Source organism: Rhinolophus sinicus, linkage group LG11, assembly GCF_036562045.2.
Source record: "Rhinolophus sinicus isolate RSC01 linkage group LG11, ASM3656204v1, whole genome shotgun sequence".
Taxonomy (NCBI): Eukaryota; Metazoa; Chordata; class Mammalia; order Chiroptera; family Rhinolophidae; genus Rhinolophus; species Rhinolophus sinicus.
This window is the reverse complement of record NC_133760.1, coordinates 6,112,504-6,132,729: the sequence shown is the minus strand read 5'-3', so window position 1 is coordinate 6,132,729 and position 20,226 is coordinate 6,112,504. Positions and strand designations below refer to the sequence as shown.

The 20,226-nt window shown below is 53.6% G+C and overlaps 3 protein-coding genes across 6 annotated transcripts; 1 reads left to right on the top strand and 2 right to left on the bottom strand.

Annotated features, from left to right (window-relative positions):
* The first annotated feature begins 150 nt into the window (after positions 1 to 150).
* Positions 151 to 14,718, top strand: RUVBL2 (RuvB like AAA ATPase 2). 3 transcript variants are annotated; one of them, XM_074316124.1, is made up of 15 exons: positions 151 to 454; positions 3,243 to 3,297; positions 5,210 to 5,265; positions 5,562 to 5,703; positions 7,277 to 7,406; positions 7,554 to 7,620; positions 9,692 to 9,798; positions 9,887 to 9,980; positions 10,492 to 10,615; positions 10,989 to 11,083; positions 11,183 to 11,301; positions 13,352 to 13,471; positions 13,871 to 14,000; positions 14,359 to 14,473; positions 14,610 to 14,718. In XM_074316124.1, exons 1-15 carry the CDS (start codon positions 443 to 445, stop codon positions 14,630 to 14,632), a joined length of 1,389 nt encoding a protein of 462 aa, XP_074172225.1. In that variant the 5' UTR covers positions 151 to 442; the 3' UTR covers positions 14,633 to 14,718. The 3 variants fall into 3 exon arrangements, with proteins under 3 accessions (XP_074172225.1, XP_019597243.1, XP_074172226.1); XM_019741684.2 differs by having other exon boundaries at positions 152 to 454; positions 14,607 to 14,718; XM_074316125.1 differs by lacking the exon at positions 151 to 454 and adding an exon at positions 2,417 to 2,438 and having other exon boundaries at positions 14,607 to 14,718.
* A 54-nt stretch (positions 14,719 to 14,772) lies between these two features.
* Positions 14,773 to 16,021, bottom strand: LHB (luteinizing hormone subunit beta). 2 transcript variants are annotated; one of them, XM_074316127.1, is made up of 3 exons: positions 15,921 to 16,021; positions 15,401 to 15,568; positions 14,773 to 15,109 (listed from the first exon to the last, which is right to left on the bottom strand). In XM_074316127.1, the coding sequence occupies exons 1-3, from the start codon at positions 16,014 to 16,016 to the stop codon at positions 14,867 to 14,869; spliced, it is 507 nt and encodes a 168-aa protein (XP_074172228.1). In that variant the 5' UTR covers positions 16,017 to 16,021; the 3' UTR covers positions 14,773 to 14,866. The 2 variants fall into 2 exon arrangements, with proteins under 2 accessions (XP_074172228.1, XP_074172227.1); XM_074316126.1 differs by lacking the exon at positions 15,921 to 16,021 and having other exon boundaries at positions 15,401 to 15,679.
* Positions 16,022 to 16,818: 797 nt separating this feature from the next.
* SAXO3 (stabilizer of axonemal microtubules 3) lies at positions 16,819 to 19,858 on the bottom strand. The gene is made up of 5 exons (XM_019741687.2): positions 19,271 to 19,858; positions 18,780 to 18,980; positions 18,518 to 18,679; positions 17,725 to 17,852; positions 16,819 to 17,192 (listed from the first exon to the last, which is right to left on the bottom strand). Exons 1-5 carry the CDS (start codon positions 19,424 to 19,426, stop codon positions 16,820 to 16,822), a joined length of 1,020 nt encoding a protein of 339 aa, XP_019597246.2. The 5' UTR covers positions 19,427 to 19,858; the 3' UTR covers position 16,819.
* Positions 19,859 to 20,226: the final 368 nt, after the last annotated feature.

The following is a 20,226-nucleotide window of genomic DNA, read 5'->3' as shown; positions in this document are numbered from 1 at the left end:
CGGGGCTCTCACGTCTCTTCATTGGCGGATAGCATTAGGGCTCGATCTGCCCCGCCACCGGTTTAGCGGTCGCTGCGCTAGCTGATTGGCCTTCAGCTCTGTCAATCCGAAGCTTGAGGTCCCAAAGTTGCGGGGGAGGGAAGTGGGTGGAATAAGGAGGAAAGAGAGCGTGGGGGACGTGTTCTTGCTCAAAAAAGAGTTAAGAATTTTGCAATCGGCCTCAGCAAGGAGGCTTGGGTAAACGGAGGAGGAGCCAAGAGACACGGGGAACTGACCCAGGAGTTTCCGCCTATAAAGTGACGTCTGGCCCCAACAAGGAGAGTTTGCATATTTATGAGGAACCACCGAGATCGGTGGAGGACCTGGCAGTCTAGAAGGGCCAGAACGCCTTGTTCCTAGTGCGTTTCCGTTTCCGTTAGGATACTGGCTGTTGGCGAGCATCATGGCAACAGTGGTAAGAGTCGGCGTGCGGAGCACTGAGGCGTGAACCCCGTTCTCCCTCGTTTGAGGAAAGAGGGGGCTGGGGGCTAGGACTCTTGGGTCTGAGGGAGGAGGGAACTAGGGTTCCAACTCCTGGGTCTAAGGGGTGAGGGGGATTCACCTAGACTCCTGGATCTGAGGAAGAGGGGGCTCGGGGCCTGGACTCCTAGGTCTGAGGGAGAAGAAAAGAAAGGGCTGGGATCTCGGAATCCTGGGTTCAATTGGATATTTACGGTCTCAGTGGTCAGATATGACCCCATCATGTTATAGAAACTCCAACTTGCAGTACTCTGGATGCAATCAGTGTTCAGTCCTGCAGTTCTTTGCCCTAAAATCTGTTGAGGATTGTAGTGTCTTGGGCTCCAAGCCATCCAAGAGTCTTGGGTTACTGATGGTGCTAATGGCACGTGACTACAAAGGAGAAGCGCAGGAAGGACCTGTATGCTTGAGAGCGGTGGAGTCACTTCGTGAGTCTTGAGCCAAAAGAGAGAGGGTTGAAAACTAAGAGGTTGTCAGTGGAGAAGGGAAAGGGCTGGAGGCCCTTCATATTTCCAGCACCTCATATGGGGCATGCCCAGTGTGGATGTTCAATAAACTATCACTTGAATCTTAGAATGAATGAATGTGAACTCCATAAAGAGAGACCAGGTACACTGGGCATGACACCAAGTACTTGTTCAAGAAACATCTGAATAGAGAAGGGATGTGGCCTTGGCTTAGGGGTTGGATTAGGCTTCCAAATGCCTAGTTTCCTATGATGACCCCAGTCAAGATGGGGGCTGGGGATGGAGGGGTGAGAGCCACTGGTGCCTAGGGCATAAAATTTGAGTCAGTTGCTGTTCCCACGGCAAGTGGGTGAATAGATAAGCAGAAGAGGAAAGGGCAGTGGCCATACTCCTGAGACCCAGTTCCCATGGGTGTGGATAAACTACTGGAGGTATAAGGTGGTGGTGGGTATTGAGTTTTAAAACAACCCCTGTTTCCATGGGGTTAGTGGGCAGCAGGGGGTCAGAGAGACTTATGGTGAAAGGAAAGGTCTTGTAGGAGGTGAATCTGTTTGTGTTGGGACTGCTAAGGGTTGGGATTCCTGGATTCATGTCTATTTTTTGCCTCAAGTAGGGTCTCTTAGGCTGTGTAGGAGTATGGGGGTATGTTAGTCTTCTGATAGTTGTTTGGGGCAATGACCAATGCTCCTGGGTTCCAACCTCCTATGAGGAGAGAGTAAGCGGGAGGGCCTACAAACAGTGAGGGAGGAGACTTGTGACTATGTGGAGGTCAGGAAGTCTAAACTCTTGGTTCCAGAGAGAGGAATGTTTCCTTGGGTTGGAGCGTTGGGGGCAGGTGACCACAGAGCTGATCAGCATGTTGGCTTCTTAGGCTTCCCTTATTAGAAATTATGACATATTCCAGTGTCAGAAAATAATATAATAGACACTCAAGGACCCACCACACAGATTTTTTTAAACAGCTTTATTGACGTAACTTACATCCCATACAATTTACCTGTTTAAAATGTATAGTTCAATGGCCTTTAGTATATTATCACAGAGTTGTGCATTCTCTCAATTTTAGAACATTTTAATCACCCCAGAAAGAAACCTTATTCGTCTTAGCTATCACCCTTTAATCCTCCCATACCTCCAGCCCTAGGCAACCACTAATCTGCTTTCTGTCTATGGATTTGCCTATTCTGGACATTTCATATGAATGGAATCATACAATATGTAGCCTTTGTGTCTGGCTTCTTTCAGCATGTTTTCAAGGTTCATCCATGTTGTAGCATGGATCAGAACTTCGTTCCTTTTTATGGCTGAGTACTATTCCATTGGATGGCTCTACCACATTTGTCTACCAGTCATCTGTGCTGATGTATATTTGGGTTGTTTACACCTTTTGGTTATGAATAATGCTGTTATGAACACTCACTGGATCTCCAGTGGATTCTCTAATTGTCCAAGGTACTGTTTACTCATCTCTCTCCCCCGCCATGAGAAGGGATGGTGGCTAGCTTGTCAGGAGAGCTGGAGACACAGGAGGTCTCAGTACTTGCTTTTTGAATGAGCTCAGCTCTTTAGTACATCAGTCATTCAAACCCCAAACATTGAGTCCAGAGGTGAATAAATGAGGTGTGGGCTGTGCCCTTCGTGGGACACACGTCCAATTGAAGTCAAGAACATGGATCCCAGAGTCTCTCTCATGAAAGTGAAGTTACACAGGGAGATTGGGCTCCCAAGGGAAGCCCTTCCTCCTGTCTGGACATCTAGAGACCCTAGAACTAGCTTGGCAGAAACAGATCAGGGAGCAAAGCTTGATCTAATTCGGTAAGGGAGTAAAAGCAGGGTGGACTCAGGGACCTGCACATGCACAGGCCTAGTGACAGAGAGCTGGGGTATTGCCAGACCATGCCTAGCTCAATGCCAGCTGTGTGTTGGTGTCTGTCCTTACAGTTATGGGAGGCAGCGAGGACTTCTTCCTTCACCAAATGATTCCTGGGCACCAAGTATGTGCTTGGCTTTAGGGAAGGAGCTGTGGATGACAGACACAGTTCTTGTCGCCCTGGGACTCAGAGTGGAGTGGGGTCAACTGACCAGCACTAGTCGGTGATAGCAGAGAAGGGTGGGAGTGACTGGTGTTGGGGCTGTCGGCCTCCTTGTGGGGAACAGGAGTGGAAAGAACTTTTTCACGGGAGGTGGTAGGAGGTAGAGGAGTTGGTGACAACTGGGAGCATAGGGCTCTTCTGACACATCTTCCTCTACCCTCAGACGGCCACAACCAAGGTCCCAGAGATCCGTGATGTGACGAGAATCGAGCGTATCGGTGAGTGAGGCAGGATCTAGACCCTGCCGGGCCCATGCACCCCTGAAGAGCCAAGCTGCCCAGGACCCCGAGAGGGAGGCAGCCTGTGCACCATCCCGTCTGATGGGGGAGGATCCTGAGTTCCAGAGCGTGGTTAGATGGGTACATGGGGGACCATGCCGGACTCCAATCCCAGGCTGCGCTGCTGCAGGCTTGGCTGCCCTGTGGGCCTCCTGGGTATACCGGCATCCTGCTTGGAAGCCATAAAAATGGAGATTTGCTGAGTGTTTCCTGAGTTGGCTTGAAACTGAGTGTCCCATACACCCAGCACACACTGGGGCATCGGCTCTGTGAGGTCAGGGACCGGGCCTGGCTCATTCCTAGCTGTGTGTGTTCTCAGCACAGGACCTGGCAGAGCAGATGTCAACAGATAACCATTGAACGCATAAGTTTGCATCCCGTTGACTCCTTACAGGGGCCCCACGAGGTGCATATGGTGACTGTGATCCATTTTTAGCTGCAATAACAGATTCAAAGCAGTCAAGTCACCTATCCCAGCTCACATGAGTGAGCCATGGATATGTATCCAGGGTCCAGGACTAGGAAATCAGGGTGTGGTATGGCCGTCAGGGTGCAGCCTTCACGAAGAGCTTTCCTTGCAGGGAGGAGACTACACTCATTTGTTCAGATTCATTCATTCAGTGCCTCCAAGAGAGGCAATACGGGCACAGCTTGTTTTATTGCACTTCACAGATTATGCATTTTTTACAGATTGAAGGTAAGACCTACCACCAAAAAGATTATGATTCACTGAGACTCAGATGATGGGTAGCATTTTTTAGCAATAAAGTATTTTTATATTAAGGTATGTACATTGTTTTGCTAGACAAAATGCTGTTGCACGTAACATACTGCAGTTTAGTGTAAACATGACTTTTCTGTGCACTGGCAAACCAAAAATGTGTGTGACTCGCTTTATTGCAGTGGTCTGGACCGAACCTGCAGTATTTCCAAAGTGTGCCTTACAGGGCTTGTGGCTATGAGTATGGGTTCTAGAAGCATATTTCTGGGTGCCACTTCTAAGCCAAATAGTGAGAGGCTAGTTGCTCTCTGTGCCTCAGTTTCTCTGTCTGCAAAATAGAGGTAGAATAGTGCACCTGATACAACAGGGTACACTTAACATGTAGGTGCTGATGCCATTTCTGCACTGCTGGGAGCTAAGGACCCAGTAGACCCTCCTGGCACCCAGTCCCTGTCCTCGGGGTACCCACAGTCTAGTGCAAACGTTGATAAATCTTTTCTTAAATGGCCAGATAGTAAACCTTTTCTCTGGAAAATATTCAATTCTGCTGTCACAATGGGAAGACAGCCACAGACAGTGTAAGCGAATGGGCGTGGCTGTTTCAATAAAACTTTACTTACAAAAACAAGTGGCTGGCCCACAGGGCTGTAGTTTGCCCACCTCTGGTTTAGTGTAAAGCATTGAAACCCCAAGTCTTCACCTCTCACTGGCTGTGTGATCCTGGGCAAGGGACCTAACCTCTCTGAGCTCTCTTCCCGCATGAGGGCCTGGGGTTTGTTATTGAACCCAGAAGCACTCCTGGGTGATAATAGCTGGGACTGTTGTTTCTCGGGGTTACATGGAATGAAATGAGAACCTGTGAGGCCACTTAGGCCATAAACATAAAGTAACTGTGATCTTCCTGGTGAGTTGCTGATCTGATTATGTGGTTAACCAGGTCTCAGTGATTTTGGTCTTGCTACTGGGTGTCCTAAGAGCTGCTCTTGTTTTCTGAGGATGTCCAGCCATCCTCCCATTGAGGAGGGCATTTGGGCCCCCCATTTGGCCATGGAGGAAACCAGGGAGCTCATCTCAGGCCGCACATTGCCACGAGCTGGCCAGTAACCATATCTTCTGGTTCTTTACCCGCAGGTGCTCACTCCCACATCCGGGGGCTGGGGCTCGATGATGCCTTGGAGCCGCGGCAGGTAGGGCCGAGGGGTGGGCTGGGAGCCTGCTCCACGGAGGCCTCAGGTGGAGGTTACCTAGGGCCCCAGGGAGTGTGGGGGCCCTTCCAGACCTTTGGTTACATATTTATAAAATTCAGCCACATGTAAGGTTTTATTGGTCTGAAAAAATTGGGTGGAAAAGGCTTCTTTGGCTTTTTCCCTGACTTCCCAGCAAACAACATCTGCTCTCATCTCGCTAGCCAGGAGGTGGTAGAAATGCAGTGGTAGCCCCGTAGGAAGTCACCTGGTGTGATCTCCCACCTCCCATCCCACAGGCTTCCCAGGGCATGGTGGGGCAGCTGGCAGCCCGGCGGGCAGCAGGCGTCGTGCTGGAGATGATCCGGGAAGGGAAGATCGCTGGGCGGGCCGTCCTCATCGCCGGCCAGCCAGGCACTGGGAAGACGGCCATCGCCATGGGTAAGAGACCTCTTGGGATAAGAGCTCTTCTGGTCTCCGCCAGATATTCCCTTCCATGTAGGTCAGGGTCAGGTTCAGTCACATCTAACAGACAACCCAAAATGGCAGTGTCTTAAGCACTCAGGGTTCTTTCTCATGTAGAAAAGTCTGAATATAGCCATTTAGGGCTGGGTTGCCTAAGTGCCAGCCTTCCCACCCAATACTCCATGTAGCAGGAAGAAAAACAAGGACTTGCAAAGAGGTTCTACCTCCTAGAGGTATCTCCCTGTAAGACTTGTCTTGGGAGTTCCACACACTTTTACTAATATTTTGACTAGAACTCAATCATATGGTCACACTCTGCTGCAGTCTCTTTTGCAATCCACTAGCAATTTAAGACCATCCTTGTTGAACTCTTATCCATCCTTCCAAACCCTACTCAGGCATCTCTTCCTTGTTGAACCTTTCTTCGACCCTCCTCTCTTTCCACTCACTCCCACCTTTAAGCTCAGACTGAGGGGCCAGGCAGTGAGCGTCACAGTAACAACCAGGTTTTCAATTAAGATAAAGCACTACTCATTCAGGTGCCCTGGAGCACCGGGCCCTGGACCAGATACTGGGGACATATAGATGAGTAAGACCAAAGGTCTAACTTTAAGGAGCGTCCTGTTGCGGGAGGTGGTTATAGAAACAGTCTCTTCCAGGGTGATGTGCGCGTCTGACCCTACTGGAGTAGGGGGAGGTGGTGGCAATCGTCAGGAGAGACTTCCCAGGTAGATTAGTACCTGAGCTAAGAATTACAGGCTGTCTGGGAGTCTCCCGGACAGACAGCAGGAAGCAGGATACCCAAGCACAGAGCATAGCGTACGTCTGCAAAGGGGGCCCAAGAAGAGTCCTCCCCTCACTGGTCAGGGGGGTTCAGTGACTTCCTGTCTGTGAGACTTGGCAGAGCTGGGCAGAGCTCGGGACGGGGTTCTAGGAGAGGAGCTCAGTGCTTGGAGTCATTGCAGGAAAAGCCTTGCTGTCTGCCAGCCAGCCCCAGGTCTCAGGCCGTAGAGAAGGCCCGTTCCTGTGCTGGTTCCAGGCCATGGGATGAAGTCACAGTTGAGCACCCTGTCATTTCTGCCTGCCCTCATCATCGCTCCCATTGCAGAATGCTGTCCTGTGCCAGCACCTGCTCTGTTATTGTCCCCATTACACAGAGGGAGAAACAATATAAGGAGCCGATGAGACTTCTCATGATCACGGTGCCAAGTGATGGAGCCGGGATTTGAACTGAGGCAGTCTGGCTCCAGAGCCATCACTCTTTAACTCTTCTTTCAGCCCATTGGCCTCCACGCCTGCTCGGTACCCCAAGCTCTGAGGCTAAACAGCTCTGAGAGGTTGGGGGACAGGCTTGGCAAGATTGTAGGGTCATAAAGTTTACCTTCTGGACGGTGGGTTTCTAATCCAGGCCTCCTGATGAGGTCCTCTCTCCCTGGCTTGCTTCATGTCACCCTGTCTGCCCTATAGCGTGAAAAGCTGGTTTGCCCAGATGGTGTTGGGGACCTGGTGCCATGGCCACCCCCACCTACCCAGACCACCTTCTCCACAGGCATGGCTCAGGCCCTAGGCCCAGACACGCCGTTCACAGCCATCGCTGGCAGTGAGATCTTCTCCCTGGAGATGAGCAAGACAGAGGCACTGACACAGGCCTTCCGGAGGTCTATCGGTGTTCGCATCAAGTAAGCACAGGAGATGGGGCAGCTCCCAGCAGCCTTGGGACAACCCCTTCCCTGGCCAGCTTGTTCTGTGCCCAAGGGTTCATGGGAGCTAGTGATTCCCGAGGGTGCAGGTGTCAGGCGCTCTCCTGAGATCTTCTCTCTGGCTAGGGAGGAGACCGAGATCATCGAAGGGGAGGTGGTGGAAATCCAGATTGACCGGCCAGCAACAGGGACGGTGAGTACACCTGAGTCTAGGCTGCCTCCAGGGTTGGAGGGTCAGGGTGTCAGGTCTGCGCTGAGGTCAAAATCCCATGGAATATTTGAGCTGCAGATTGGAGCATCTGCATGCTTACAGTAGGAGTCATTTGAATTGACAGCAGTTCATCCATTTGTAAGGGACACGGTGAGCAGTTAAAACCAAATGGTGGAATAAGAGAAGGTCTGGAAGTTTCTCGCAGTGGATTCCTAACAGGCTTAAACTCCTAACTTAGTACTAGCTTAGTCCTGAAAGGCATTTTCCGTCCAGCTTATGTGATGGATGTGATTCTCTCCTTCTTCTAAAGCTAAGTCTTTTTTTTTTTAACCTTTTTATGGTAAAATAAAACAGATACAAAGAAATATGTGAAAGAAGTGTGTAGTCTAAAAAATTATTATAAAGAAAATACCCTCATTACCACCACCGAGATAAAAAACCAGAACTTTTGCCAGACCCCAGCTCCAAGCCCCTTCCTCGTTCCTCTTTCACCATCCACCCCCACCCCCAAGTCTCCCCACAGAAATGGCCACCCTTACCCATTATCACATCTTTGTGTTTTGTCAGTTTTGTCACCCAGTTCTGCATTCTTAGACACTGTAGTTCGTACCACCTATTTTTTAAAATTTCATGTCTCTTAAGTCTTTTTTTCATGGTCTTGTCTCCCCATTCATCTCTTTCTTTACCTTACAGTTTGTCTGTCGGTCTCTCTTTTAATTCAGGCACAGTCACTTAACATAAAATTAACCATCAACCATTTTAAGATCACTCTCCCTTCCCCTGCTGCCCCCAGCCTCTGGGAACCACAAATCTATTTTCTGTCTCTATGGATTTGCCTATTCTGGACATTTCATATAATGGGATCCTACAATGTGTGATTACCTTTTGTATCTAGCTTCTTCCACCTGGCATGGTATATTTGAGATTCATCCATGTTTGTAGTTCTCTCTTAAATATTAAGTTACAGCTGCTACCGTAGTAAAATGTCCAATAAAAGAAAACTTAAACATACTTCAAGCTTATTGACATAACCCATAGTCACTTTTGTTTTTACGTCTTGTCATACAGACACCCTCCTGTTTTTCGTTTGCTCCTCATTTTCAGTGGAAATAGACTTTAAGTACATAATTACATTGCCTTGCACTTTTTTTTAAGATTTTTTTTTTATTGGGGAAGGGGTACAGGACTTTATTGGGGAACAGTGTGTACTTCCAGGCCTTTTTTCCAAGTCAAGTTGTTGTTCTTTCAGTCTTAGTTGTGGAGGGTGCCGTTCAGCTTCAGGTTGTTGTCCTTTCAGTCTTAGTCATGGAGGACACAGCTCAGCTCCAGGTCCAGTTGCCATTGCTAGTTGCAGGGGGCGCAGCCCACCTTCCCTTGCTGGAGTCCAGCCAGCAACCTTGTGGTTGAGAGGACACTCTCCAACCAACTGAGCCACCCGAGAGCTCAGTGGCAGCTCAGCTCAAGGTGCCGCATTCAATTTTAGTTGCAGGGGGCGCTGCCCACCATCCCTTGCGGGACTCGAGGAATCGAACTGGCAACCTTGTGGTTGAGAGCCCGCGCTCCAACCAACTGAGCCATCCGGGAGGCAGCTCAGCTCAAGGTGCCGTGTTCAATCTTAGTTGCAGGGGGCAGAGCCCACCATCTCTTGCGGAAGTCGAGGAATTGAACTGGCAACCTTGTGGTTGAGAGCCCACTGGCCCTTGTGGGAATCGAACCGGCAGCCTTAGGAGTTAGGAGCATGGAGCTCTAACCGCCTGAGCCACCGGGCCGGCCCCCTATGTTGTTTTTATGGCCTATCTTTTAGTTTTTATTTGTTTATTGGGTTTTTCATAATAGCTTTATTGAACTGCAATTGACATACAATAAGCCACCCACATTGAAAGTTTATAGGGTGTTAAATTCTGACATACTTGTACATGTGCACCCATAAAGCCATCTTAGCAGTGAATACTTCCATCACCCCAAAACTTTCCTGTCATGCTCCATTTGAAGCTGTATTGGGGAGACACTGGGGCCCTCTCTGAGCCCTTGCCTGGTATGTCACCCCTCTCAGGGCTCCAAGGTGGGCAAGCTGACCCTCAAGACCACAGAGATGGAGACCATATATGATCTGGGCACCAAGATGATTGAGTCCCTGACCAAGGACAAGGTCCAGGCTGGGTGAGCAGTGTGGAGGCCGCACAGGGCACCCTGGGCGGGGAGCTCAGGCACCTTCCTTTCCTTACCCCCCCGCTTCTTCCCCCTGCAGGGACGTGATCACCATCGACAAGGCCACAGGCAAGATCTCCAAGCTGGGCCGCTCCTTCACACGCGCTCGTGACTATGATGCCATGGGCTCCCAGGTGGGCCTGGGATCTGGGGCCCCCTCCCCCCTCTCCTGGCACCAGGATATTTCCCTCATCTCCATCACCCCCATGGCTTACAGGGTCTGGATCCTCCTGTCACCTAACCCTATGCCCCTGGTAGTTCTGCTTCTTTCTGTATCCTGTATCCTCTAGGATAGTGGGGGCCCTTCAACTTTGCCCTGTGCTCCTGATTTCCGAGATCCCCCAGGAACCCCCATATCCTTCAGTGCTCTTTTTTTTTGAAACATTTTTTTTATTAGTTTCAGGTGCACAAAACAATGTAATAGTTAGACATTTATCATTTATGTCCCCTTCAGTGCTCTTGAATGCCTAGTCTTGACTACCTCCTGGGACTAGGGTTTCTGGGTAACCCCCATCTGGATTCCCAGTTCCTTTCCAGGGAGCCCCAGTCTCGCCCAGACAGAGTCCCTATGGGCCCCCCTTCGTGCTCTTCTCTGCCCTTGTCTCAACCACCCCCCCAACTCCCCACCCCACCTTCACCCCGCAGACCAAGTTCGTACAGTGCCCAGACGGGGAGCTCCAGAAACGCAAGGAGGTGGTGCACACGGTGTCCCTGCATGAGATCGACGTCATCAACTCCCGCACACAGGGCTTCCTGGCTCTCTTCTCCGGTGAGGCCCGACCAGCCCACGCCTGTCCTCCCATATGGCCCATGCCAGACAATGGCTCTGCCCTCTTCCTGAATCCCTGTTGGCCGTCTTCTGTTTTTTTCCATCTGCGTGTGGTTCAACCATCCCCCTCTGTGTGGCTGAGCCCTCTCTCAGGTGGTCTGATCGGGGCCTGGCCCCGTCCTCTCTCATTCCTGGGCTCTCTATGGGGATGTTTCAGATGCCCTGGCCCTTCTGTCACTCTGCCATTCCAGTCTTAGTCCCCCTTCCCTCTGTTGCTGGCGTCCTATGTTCCTCCGTCTCTATCCACCCTCTGGCCCTGGCTACCTGTCTCCTCTCTGACCACCCTCCCCACTGCCACCCCTGCCTCCCACAGGTGACACAGGAGAGATCAAGTCGGAAGTCCGAGAGCAGATCAATGCCAAGGTGGCCGAGTGGCGAGAGGAGGGCAAGGCGGAGATTATCCCTGGGGTGAGGACTGGACATGTCCGGGCAGGTGGCTTGGGCTGAGGGGCCGGGAGAAGAGGTGGCATGGCTGCTGGGTTGGACACATGCCCCAATGGCTCCCAGGTGCTGTTTATCGATGAGGTCCACATGCTGGACATCGAGAGCTTCTCCTTCCTCAACCGGGCCTTGGAAAGTGACATGGCGCCTGTCCTCATCATGGCCACCAACCGCGGCATCACCCGGTGAGCCAGCTGCTGTCCCCCTCGAAGGCCTCTGGGGAAAATGGGGTGCTCTGGGCAGCGGGTATAGCCATAGGGTAAACAGGGCACGTTCGTTGAACACCTTTTTAGGAAGAGGTGGGCTTAGCTGCCGTATCAAGCTACACATAAGTACTGTGGCCCAAGAGCGGGTGTACCTTTCCCTTAAACAAGGTAGGTGGGTGGTCAGGGTGAGGAGGCAGCATTGCTCCACAAGGAAGCCCAGGGGCTATGTTCTTTCTGTCTTGTTCCTGTATCCCTTTAAGGCTACCATTCCCAGACTGCTGGGGCACCCGAATGCTACATAAAACACAAGAATTTTGTGGGATAGTTTTAAGTTTTTGAGGGAAACACCGTGATGTGTTGGACATTGTACAAACCAGTTAAGTCACTCAGACCTAATTACTTAATAAATGGAACATAACTTAAGAGTTTCTTTTGGTCTAAGGATACTGTGGAAAAATTCCTGAGACATGGAGTTCACCTGGCTCCGATAAATCTTGGGCACCCTATGCCCTGTTGTCCCCACCTCATCTACGCTTCAGCCCAGAGGAAGGGAGAAGGAAGTGGGGAGCAAACAGCCCTCCTAGTAGGTCTCCCGGGTACTGGAGGCTGCACCCAGCATTTCCACCAAGACCCTCTGTCCTGCACCACTCAGGTGCATGGCCATGGCCTTGCCTGGCAGTGTGGGAAGTGGGGGAATGTCATCTCTTGTGCTACAGCCATGTGCCAGCTGAAACTGGCCGGTGGGGCTAGTTATCACTTCAGGGAAGAAAGGGGCATGGCTGCTGGGGGGCAATGACAGGTTTTTCCTGGCTCTGCTCGGCACTTTTCCCAGATGAACTGCTTGGACCCTCAAAAGAAGCTCAGGAGGTAGATACTGTCTCAGCCCCATTTTACAGGTGAGGACAGCAAAGCCCACTCGCTGACCTGCCCATGGTTCAATATAGAATTTGATCTGGTCTGAGGACTAGAGGAGACCAGCTGAGAGCGTTTGTAGCAGCTGCAGCTCAGGACGTGGAAGTTGCCACAGGGCGACTCCGTGAGAGGCAGCAAATTTAGTCACTTCTTGTTATTTGCAGATTCTGCGTTTGTGAATCTACTTACTTGATAAAATGTATCTATGGCCCCCAAATTGATGTTTGGGACAGTTTTGCATTATTAGCAGACATGTGCAGAGCGTCAAAAGGTTAGAGTTGCCAGGATACTCCAAACTAAGGTCAAACAAGGTGACACTGTGCCTCTTTTTAATTCACATCCTGTAAACAAGTGTCCTATCCATGATCTATTTAGTGCCACATTTGTCACATTTTATGCTTTTTGTTGGTGATTTTGCTGTTTAAAACAGCCCCCAGCTATCCTGTGTTCCTAAGTGCGAGAAGGCTGGGATGTGCCTTATGGAGAAAATGTGTTAGATGAGCTTTGTTCAAGCATGAGTTACAGTGCTATTGGCTGTGAGTTCAATGGGAATGAACCGATGATATATATTAAATAAGGAGTCTGTAAACAGAAACACATAGAACCAGGTTTTATACTGGTTGGTTGAAAAAAATATTGGGAACCAAGGCTCACAAGGACCTAACCGTATACTTCCCCTAGGAGTACTGATTTGCCAATTGACTGTTTGCCCCCACTTTGTAGAATGCAGCTCCAACCAGTGATTAGAATCGCCTGTGTTTCCTAGTGCCTGCTATGTGCCAGGCCCTGTGCTGGGCCAGGTGCAGTAGGGAACAGGACGCACATGATCCCTTCCCTTGTGGAGCCCTGTCAAGCAGGGGAGTGGGACCTTGATCTAGTAATCCCAGACATAGCTATCCAGCTAAAACCAGCCAGGCTCCACAGCAGGATTGACGCAGTGTGGGGACGGCTGCGCAGTCAGGCGTGACGCCAACTGAGCTGAAGGTTAAGTGGTATTTGGCCCAGTGAGTGGGGGCTGTGGTGGATGGGCGTGGCCGTGGTGTCCCAAGTAGAAGGAATGGAGATCCATGTTCCGGGGGCATCACCCTGACAGCTTTCCCTTCCCCCTGCTCCCCAGGATCCGGGGCACCAGCTACCAGAGTCCCCACGGCATCCCCATCGACCTGCTGGACCGACTGCTCATCGTTTCCACCTCTCCCTACAGTGAGAAGGACACGAAGCAGATCCTCCGCATCCGGTGCGGGCAGGGCCACCTGGCATTCCAGGGCAGGTCCAGGCAGTGGGCCTGAGAGGCAGGGCTGGTGTCCACCCTGTTTCACAAATGGGGACAGTGAGATCAGGGGAGGTATAACTGGCCCAAGGTCACTGAACCTGCAAGAGGTGGGGTCAGGCATCCAGGTAGCGGCTTCTGATCCAGGGTTGGAGCCCTTATGGGGAAGGGAGGGAGGGGCCGGTAACTGACATGGGAGAGAAAAAGGAGGCCCAGCATGTGCCTCAGTGGCCCTTCTAGAGTTCTGTGGTTCTGAGGACCACATGTGTTCCTGGAGGTCATGTAGTACTCAGGGGGAAGGGCCGGGGACTTGCTGCAGTCAGAAGCCTGGCCCTGGCTGAGCCCCCTGCCCTCACCTGCCCACAGATGTGAGGAGGAAGACGTGGAGATGAGTGAGGACGCCTACACGGTGCTGACCCGCATTGGGCTGGAGACCTCACTGCGCTATGCCATCCAGCTCATCACGGCTGCCAGCCTGGTGTGCCGGAAACGCAAGGTCAGCCAGCTAAGTGAGCCCACAGGGACAGGTTGAGTGAGTGACCCACTACTCCAAGGGCTTTGAGTGGATTGTTGCATTTAGTCCTAGGACATACATTTTGAGACGTAGGGCACCTTGGTTTATCTCTGTATCTCCTGGCCTAACACATAGCAGGTACTCAGTAAATATCTGTTGAATGCAAGTTGATATTGTTAAGTCTGCCTTACAGATAAAGAAACTGAAGAATGAGAGGTTGGGCCCACAGCCAGGAGGTGGTCGAGGCCAGATTTGAACCTAGGCAGTCTGGCCTCAGAGTCCCCACCTTGCCCCACCTCACCGGGAGGGGCCCCACTGAGGTCTCACAATCTCCCTTCAGGGCACAGAAGTGCAGGTTGACGACATCAAGCGGGTCTACTCGCTCTTTCTGGATGAGTCGCGCTCCACGCAGTACATGAAGGAGTACCAGGACGCCTTCCTCTTCAATGAGCTCAGTGAGTGTCTGTCCATGTCCCCACTAGCCCCCAAGGGTCACCCACAGGAAGAGGTGAGAGGGAGCCCAGCCTGGAGAGCTGAGGCCTGGGCTTCTGGGCCACAGCGACCACTTGGCCTTCTTTCTCCCCACAGAAGGCGAAACCATGGATACTTCCTGAGCTGATGTCCCCCCCATCTTCACTTCTCCTGTTTTCTACCAGAGTTCTGACACTGTGACTTTGTATAAAATGGTTCTGAAACTGGATCCATTGTGTGTGTGCGTGCACACCCTGAACCCCAAAAAAAGGCAACCCTGGGGTGTGGTTTGAGAAGACTTTATTGGGAGGGGAGGAGAGGAGCGTCTGCTGGCTCCAGGAGTCGGGGTGGGAATGGGAAGTTGGGGTGGGAGCCCCTTAGAGGAGGAGGAGGTCTGGGAGAGGGGGGCGGTCGCAGGCCAAGGGTTGGACTTTGGGACCCCCACAGTCAGAGCTGCTGAGGCGGCAGGGCCCGCAGTGACAGCTGAGGGCCACAGGGAAGGAGACCATTGGGTCCACGCCAGGCGGGCAGCCAGGGAGGCGGATGGAGGCAAAGCTCAGCTCACGGTAGGTGCACACTGGCTGAGGCACAGGTGGCAGGGCGGTGGGCAGCACACGCACCTGGAGGCCAGAGAGTGGGTGCGAGCAAAATGGGTGTCTGTCAGGTGTCAAGCTCTCCCCGGATCTCCCCGCTGACCTCCACAGATCCCAGGCTCAGGTCTCCAGGGGCCCCTCTGTGCTCCCGCTCCCACACTCCCAGCTCTGACTCCAGTTCCCCAGCTCCTGCCCAGGGGGGCAGGCTACGTTTCCACCCCTGCTACCGCCTCCTGTCTTCTGTACGCCTGGTCCTGAGTGATCCACCCTGGCACTGAGGACAGCAGGGCTGGTCCCTACCTGCCCTGGGCAGCTTACCATGCTGGGGCAGTAGCCAGCACAGATGCTGGTGGTGAAGGTGATGCAGACTGGGCAGGCCTCATTCTCGGCAGTCAGGGTGGCATTGATGGGCCGGCACAGTGGCCGCAGTGGTCCCCTGGATGTCCACACCCCACCCGCGCTCAGCAGCAGCCACAACAGCAGCCCCTGTGACAACGCTACAGCCTCAGGGCCAGCCTGAGACCTCTGCCCCTGGCCCTTCCCATCTCCCACGTACACACATTCAGGGACCCAGCTCCCCTGCCTGACAACTTCCATTCAGGGCCAGCCCCTCCTCTTGGATCCCCCGTCCCAATATCCAGGATCCCCAGACACCCCAATACCTCAGATACCCATACTCAGGCCCTATCCCACCACTTCCCTGTTCCTGGCAAGAAGTCTGCTGGCTGTCTGTACTCTTCTAGAAAGAAGCCTCCTTTACCAGGTCAGAGGACTCTCTTCATGCCACCTGTGTGGCTGGAGTTGCAAGGTGCTCAGGGGCGCAACACAACAGTCTTACCTGGAGTGTCTCCATCCTCGGTGCCTCCCTACTGTGTTTACCTGGTCTTATATCTGCAGGCTGTGGGGGCGGCAAGGTCACTGGGGGTGGTGGCATGGCTGGGTAACCTGGACACTAATCTTCCCGGAGGCGAGAGGCGGACAAGGTCAGCGAGGTGCAAGAGTGGCTCAGCAGAGCACCCCTCCCCTATTCCCTGAGTGGCTCCCACACCAAGAAGCAGGAGACACCCAAGGTGACAGCTGACTTCCCAAACTCAATCCTCAGGTGCTAGAGAGGTTGTGTTTGGAGCACAGTAAATAGGGTATAGGAAGCCTTGTCCGTGCCCCCCTGGCTGTGTAGCCACCTTTCTGCCCATCTTGAAGGAAGGTAGGGGGAGGCTGGAGCTCACCTCTCTGACAACCTTAGTAGAATGGTGATGGGCAGAAGCCTCAACCCTGCTCCACCTGCTATAGACTGAAAGCCAGAGTCCAACCTCTTAGGAGGGACTTGGCTTCAACATTGGATTCTGTGTTCAGTCGGCTTCATCTGCACCCAGACGCGCCTCTCCTCCACAGTGATGCAGCGGGAACCCCATCTCCCCCACACACGCCCCCAGAAGCCAGAGCAGAACTCAGCAATGAGCGTGGTATAGGCTATTTAACTGTCATTGACTAAGATAAGCTCCGCCTCTTCTGCCGCAGAGGGCGTGTTCCGCTGGCTGGCCCACAGCCCCAAAGTACATTTCCCCCCGCCTAGTCCCGCCCCCACAATCAAGTGGGCGTGTCTCAGGCTCTGTCCCGCCCCGAGTAGCGGGCAGAGTTCCCGAGCTCAGCCTCGCCCACTGGGTCCAGTCGCTGTCTTCCAGGTTCGGCTCCGCCCCTGCGTTGGGGGCGTGTCTGGGGCGGGGCTAGCCAGGCAGCTCAAACCAGCGCGGGCTTCAAGCTGCAGTAGCTGGAGCTCTCGGTGCGGTAGGCTTGCGGCACGCTGTAGATGCCGGGCACGGGTTTCCAGTGGGGGCCGCCCCAGGGCAGCTCCAGCGGGCAGAAACGGTCAAGCACGCGGAGAGGATGCAGCGGGGACCTGTAGGACTCCTGAACTAGAGACAGCGCCCCACGGTGCGGTACGGCTGGCGTGACCGGGCGGGCAAGAGGAATGCGGACCCCCGGCGGCCGAGGCGGCCGAGAGGAGAGCGGATAGGGTGGCCGCTGGGGGCCGTGGCCCCAGGCCTTGGGCGTCTCCTCGAAACTCCAGTAGGTCAGCGAGTCCTTGCGAGGGTATCCAGACAACTCCTTCCTGTTGGCAGGAGGCAGGGTGGGGAGGGCATAGCTGGATCCTCGGAGCGAGGCTGCTATTCAGACCTCGGGTCCTGAGGAGGCTGCAGACGAGAACTCCTTCGTTTCGAGGCGAGGACACATTTGTAGGAGTCGGAAACCACTTAGGATGGGGTTGGGGACTCCTAGCCTGGATTCTTGGGTCCTCGAGGTATGTAAGGGCACGGAATCTGGGGTTTTCGCATCCTTGGGAAAGAGTACCCGGGGATTCAAATGCCAAAGTAGGTCCTGCCCCAAACCCTCAGGGTCCTACTCCCAGATCCAGAACTCCCTCTTTGGCCCACCGCAGGCTTCATGTTCCCAAGACTTGACACTAGGATACCTCCGCATTAAAAGAGGTAGGGATTGGGGTCTGAACCTCTGGTTCTTGCGCGTGTGGAAGCTGAAGGCTAAGACTACTCAGAGCAGGGGAGCCGACACCAGTGGGCTCGGCGTTCCACACGACTATGCGGGGGCTGTGCAGAGGGCGGGGCCGAGCGAGGACCCAGGCTCACTTCGTGTAGGCCCGGAAGTCCCGGGCCGAGGTGGTCAGATAGAGCTGATGGCGGCCCAGGATGCTCTGGTCGGATACTGTGAAAGGCCGGCTGGCCAGCGCGGGGTTCTTCGTCCAAGGGATTAGAGCCTGAGGAGGATCGGGCACGAGGGATGACCAAAAAAGGGATTTCATATCCCGTTCGAAGCCTTGGGTCCCAGACTGAGAATTCCTCTTCCTTCGGCCTCAACTGCCTCTCTGGACCAGGCCCCCACACCTGCCCCAGAATCAGAATTCTTCCTGTCCAATCGCATGCCAGCGCACGCTAGCTTCGCTCCCTAAATCAGAGCCCTTATTAGGGTTACTCCAAAACCTAAACACAATTCTGCCCGTCATCTAACACAAAGCCAAGCCCTCAGACTCAAACCAGGAATTCAGCCTCACCTTAGGCAACAATTACTTCTTGCTTCATCCTAGCCCAGAAAGCTTAGCCCCGCCTTCCGCTCGAACCCTGTCTCAGAATATTCAAGACACGCCCCCACGTACAATCCTCTGCCTGGCTCCGACACAGCCTCAGAGCTTCCTCCTTACCCACCCCAGCATTTGCTAGTTGGGGCCGCAGCCTCAGGGCTGGGATTTCGGGTCTTGCCCTCCTCCTGGCCCGGCTTCAACACTTCAAAGCCCCTCCCACAGTCTATATACACTCCTGATTCCGCCCCAGACTTTTAGCCACGCCCCCACACAAAACATTCCTTCTGGCTCCGCCCCAGGCTCGCCAAGCTGTCCCACCGCGCCTGCGCAGTCTTCTCCGCTACCTGGGAAGGGCCACCGCGGTGGTGGTCCGCAAGCTCCAGCGGCTGGGTCCCAACATAGAAGATGGCGCTCTGGTCCAAGCCAGGCCAACCGGTGTACTGCGCTCTCGTCTCACTGCACTGGTGTTTTGTGATCAGAGGGAGGCGCCAGCCGTGGTGTCTGAGCTGCGAGAAGGCCACGCCGGAACCCTACGTAAGGGCTCACAGGATCCCAGTACGGTTCCCCAGCCCTGTCCCCGCGGACCTCGGCATCCCAGAACCTTACCTTTTCCCCTAAGTCCTTGATCCCCATAGTCCGCGTGGGGTCCGCAGGCTCTGGGGCCCTGGGCTGAGCGTAGGACCCGCCGTGAGTTTTGGGCACTTGAGCCGAGCCGGAGGTTGTCTCCCATCTGCTGATGACCTCGTCGAAAGCCCCGATGTGCAAGTCCTGTTTTGCAGCCGGGGGCAGGGGCTCCGCGAGCGTAGACTGGGCAGAAGACGAGGGACGTCAGCTAAAAAAACTCAGGCGTCCGGCCCTCTATCCCGATCTCTCCCAGTCTGTCCCCACCCCTTTCCTCCTTCCAGTTTCAGGCATCCAGGTTCCCTGGCCCCTTCTCTGTCAGACTCAGGACTCCCGGACCTTCCACCTTCAGTCAGGAGTCCAAGCCCCCAAGCCCCTTTTCTTTCAGCAGATGTCTGGATTCCTAGGCCCCTCTTTCAGACACAGGAGTCTGGGCTTCCAGGTTCCATTTGGCGAGGAGCCTAGGGTCCTCTCACCTGCACAGTGGTCGGGAAAAAGGGCACGGATGGGATAATGTGGTGGGCAACACCACTGCTGGTGAGATGCCAGTTGGGCCAGGATCCAGGCACCTCGGTCCCAGAGATGGGGGACCAGGGAGGGCCGTAGCGTAGAGCTAGGGTCCGACCCGCCATGGTCCCACCCCCGCCCCTTAGCCAAGCAGGAGCAGGCTTGTTGTTGCTGTTGCCCTAGGTGACAGACCCCGCCCATGCTGAATCCAGCCAATGGAGGGCCTGCAGGCGTGTGGATGGATAGAATGAGAAAGACGCAGGCACAGAGGGACAGGGACTTTGAGAGAGGGGGACAGAGACCCCAAGTGGGACACAGAAACCCAGAGAAGTGTGGGGGGAGACCCAGAGAGACAGGAGGGCAGAAATGGGGGAGAGGAAAAGGAATAGTTCAATTTTAGAATTCTAGAGACAGAGAGACCCCTGGGATGGGGGATACAGAGACCCACACAGAGGAGGCAACAGAGAGGGGGACAGAAACCTGCGGGGTCAGAGATCCAGGAAGGGTGGAACAGAGGCCCTGTGAGGGAAGAGGACAGAGACCCAGAGGGGGAGGAGGACAGAGACCACCCAGCACATCAGGGTATCCATGAGAAACACCCCCATTCCTATAGGGTCCCAGCCCTCTGGGCTGCCTGCCTCCTCTGCCAGGCCTGCCCACCTCAAGGGTAACGATTTCCAGACTTCTCTGGGCTCTCCCTCCCTCCTTGTGTGAGCTGAAGGAATCAGCATCAGCGTGGGCTTCGTCTGTCCTGCTGCCTTTGATTTGGTTGAAAACTTCCACCTGGGTATGGGGGTGGGCAGAGGGAGAGACTTACAGAGAAATACACAGGGAGATACTTAGATAAAAAGGTGTGTGTGTGTGTGTAAAGAGCTTTGATGAGTGACAAAGAAATATATACAAGAATGAGGGAGAGACGGTGACA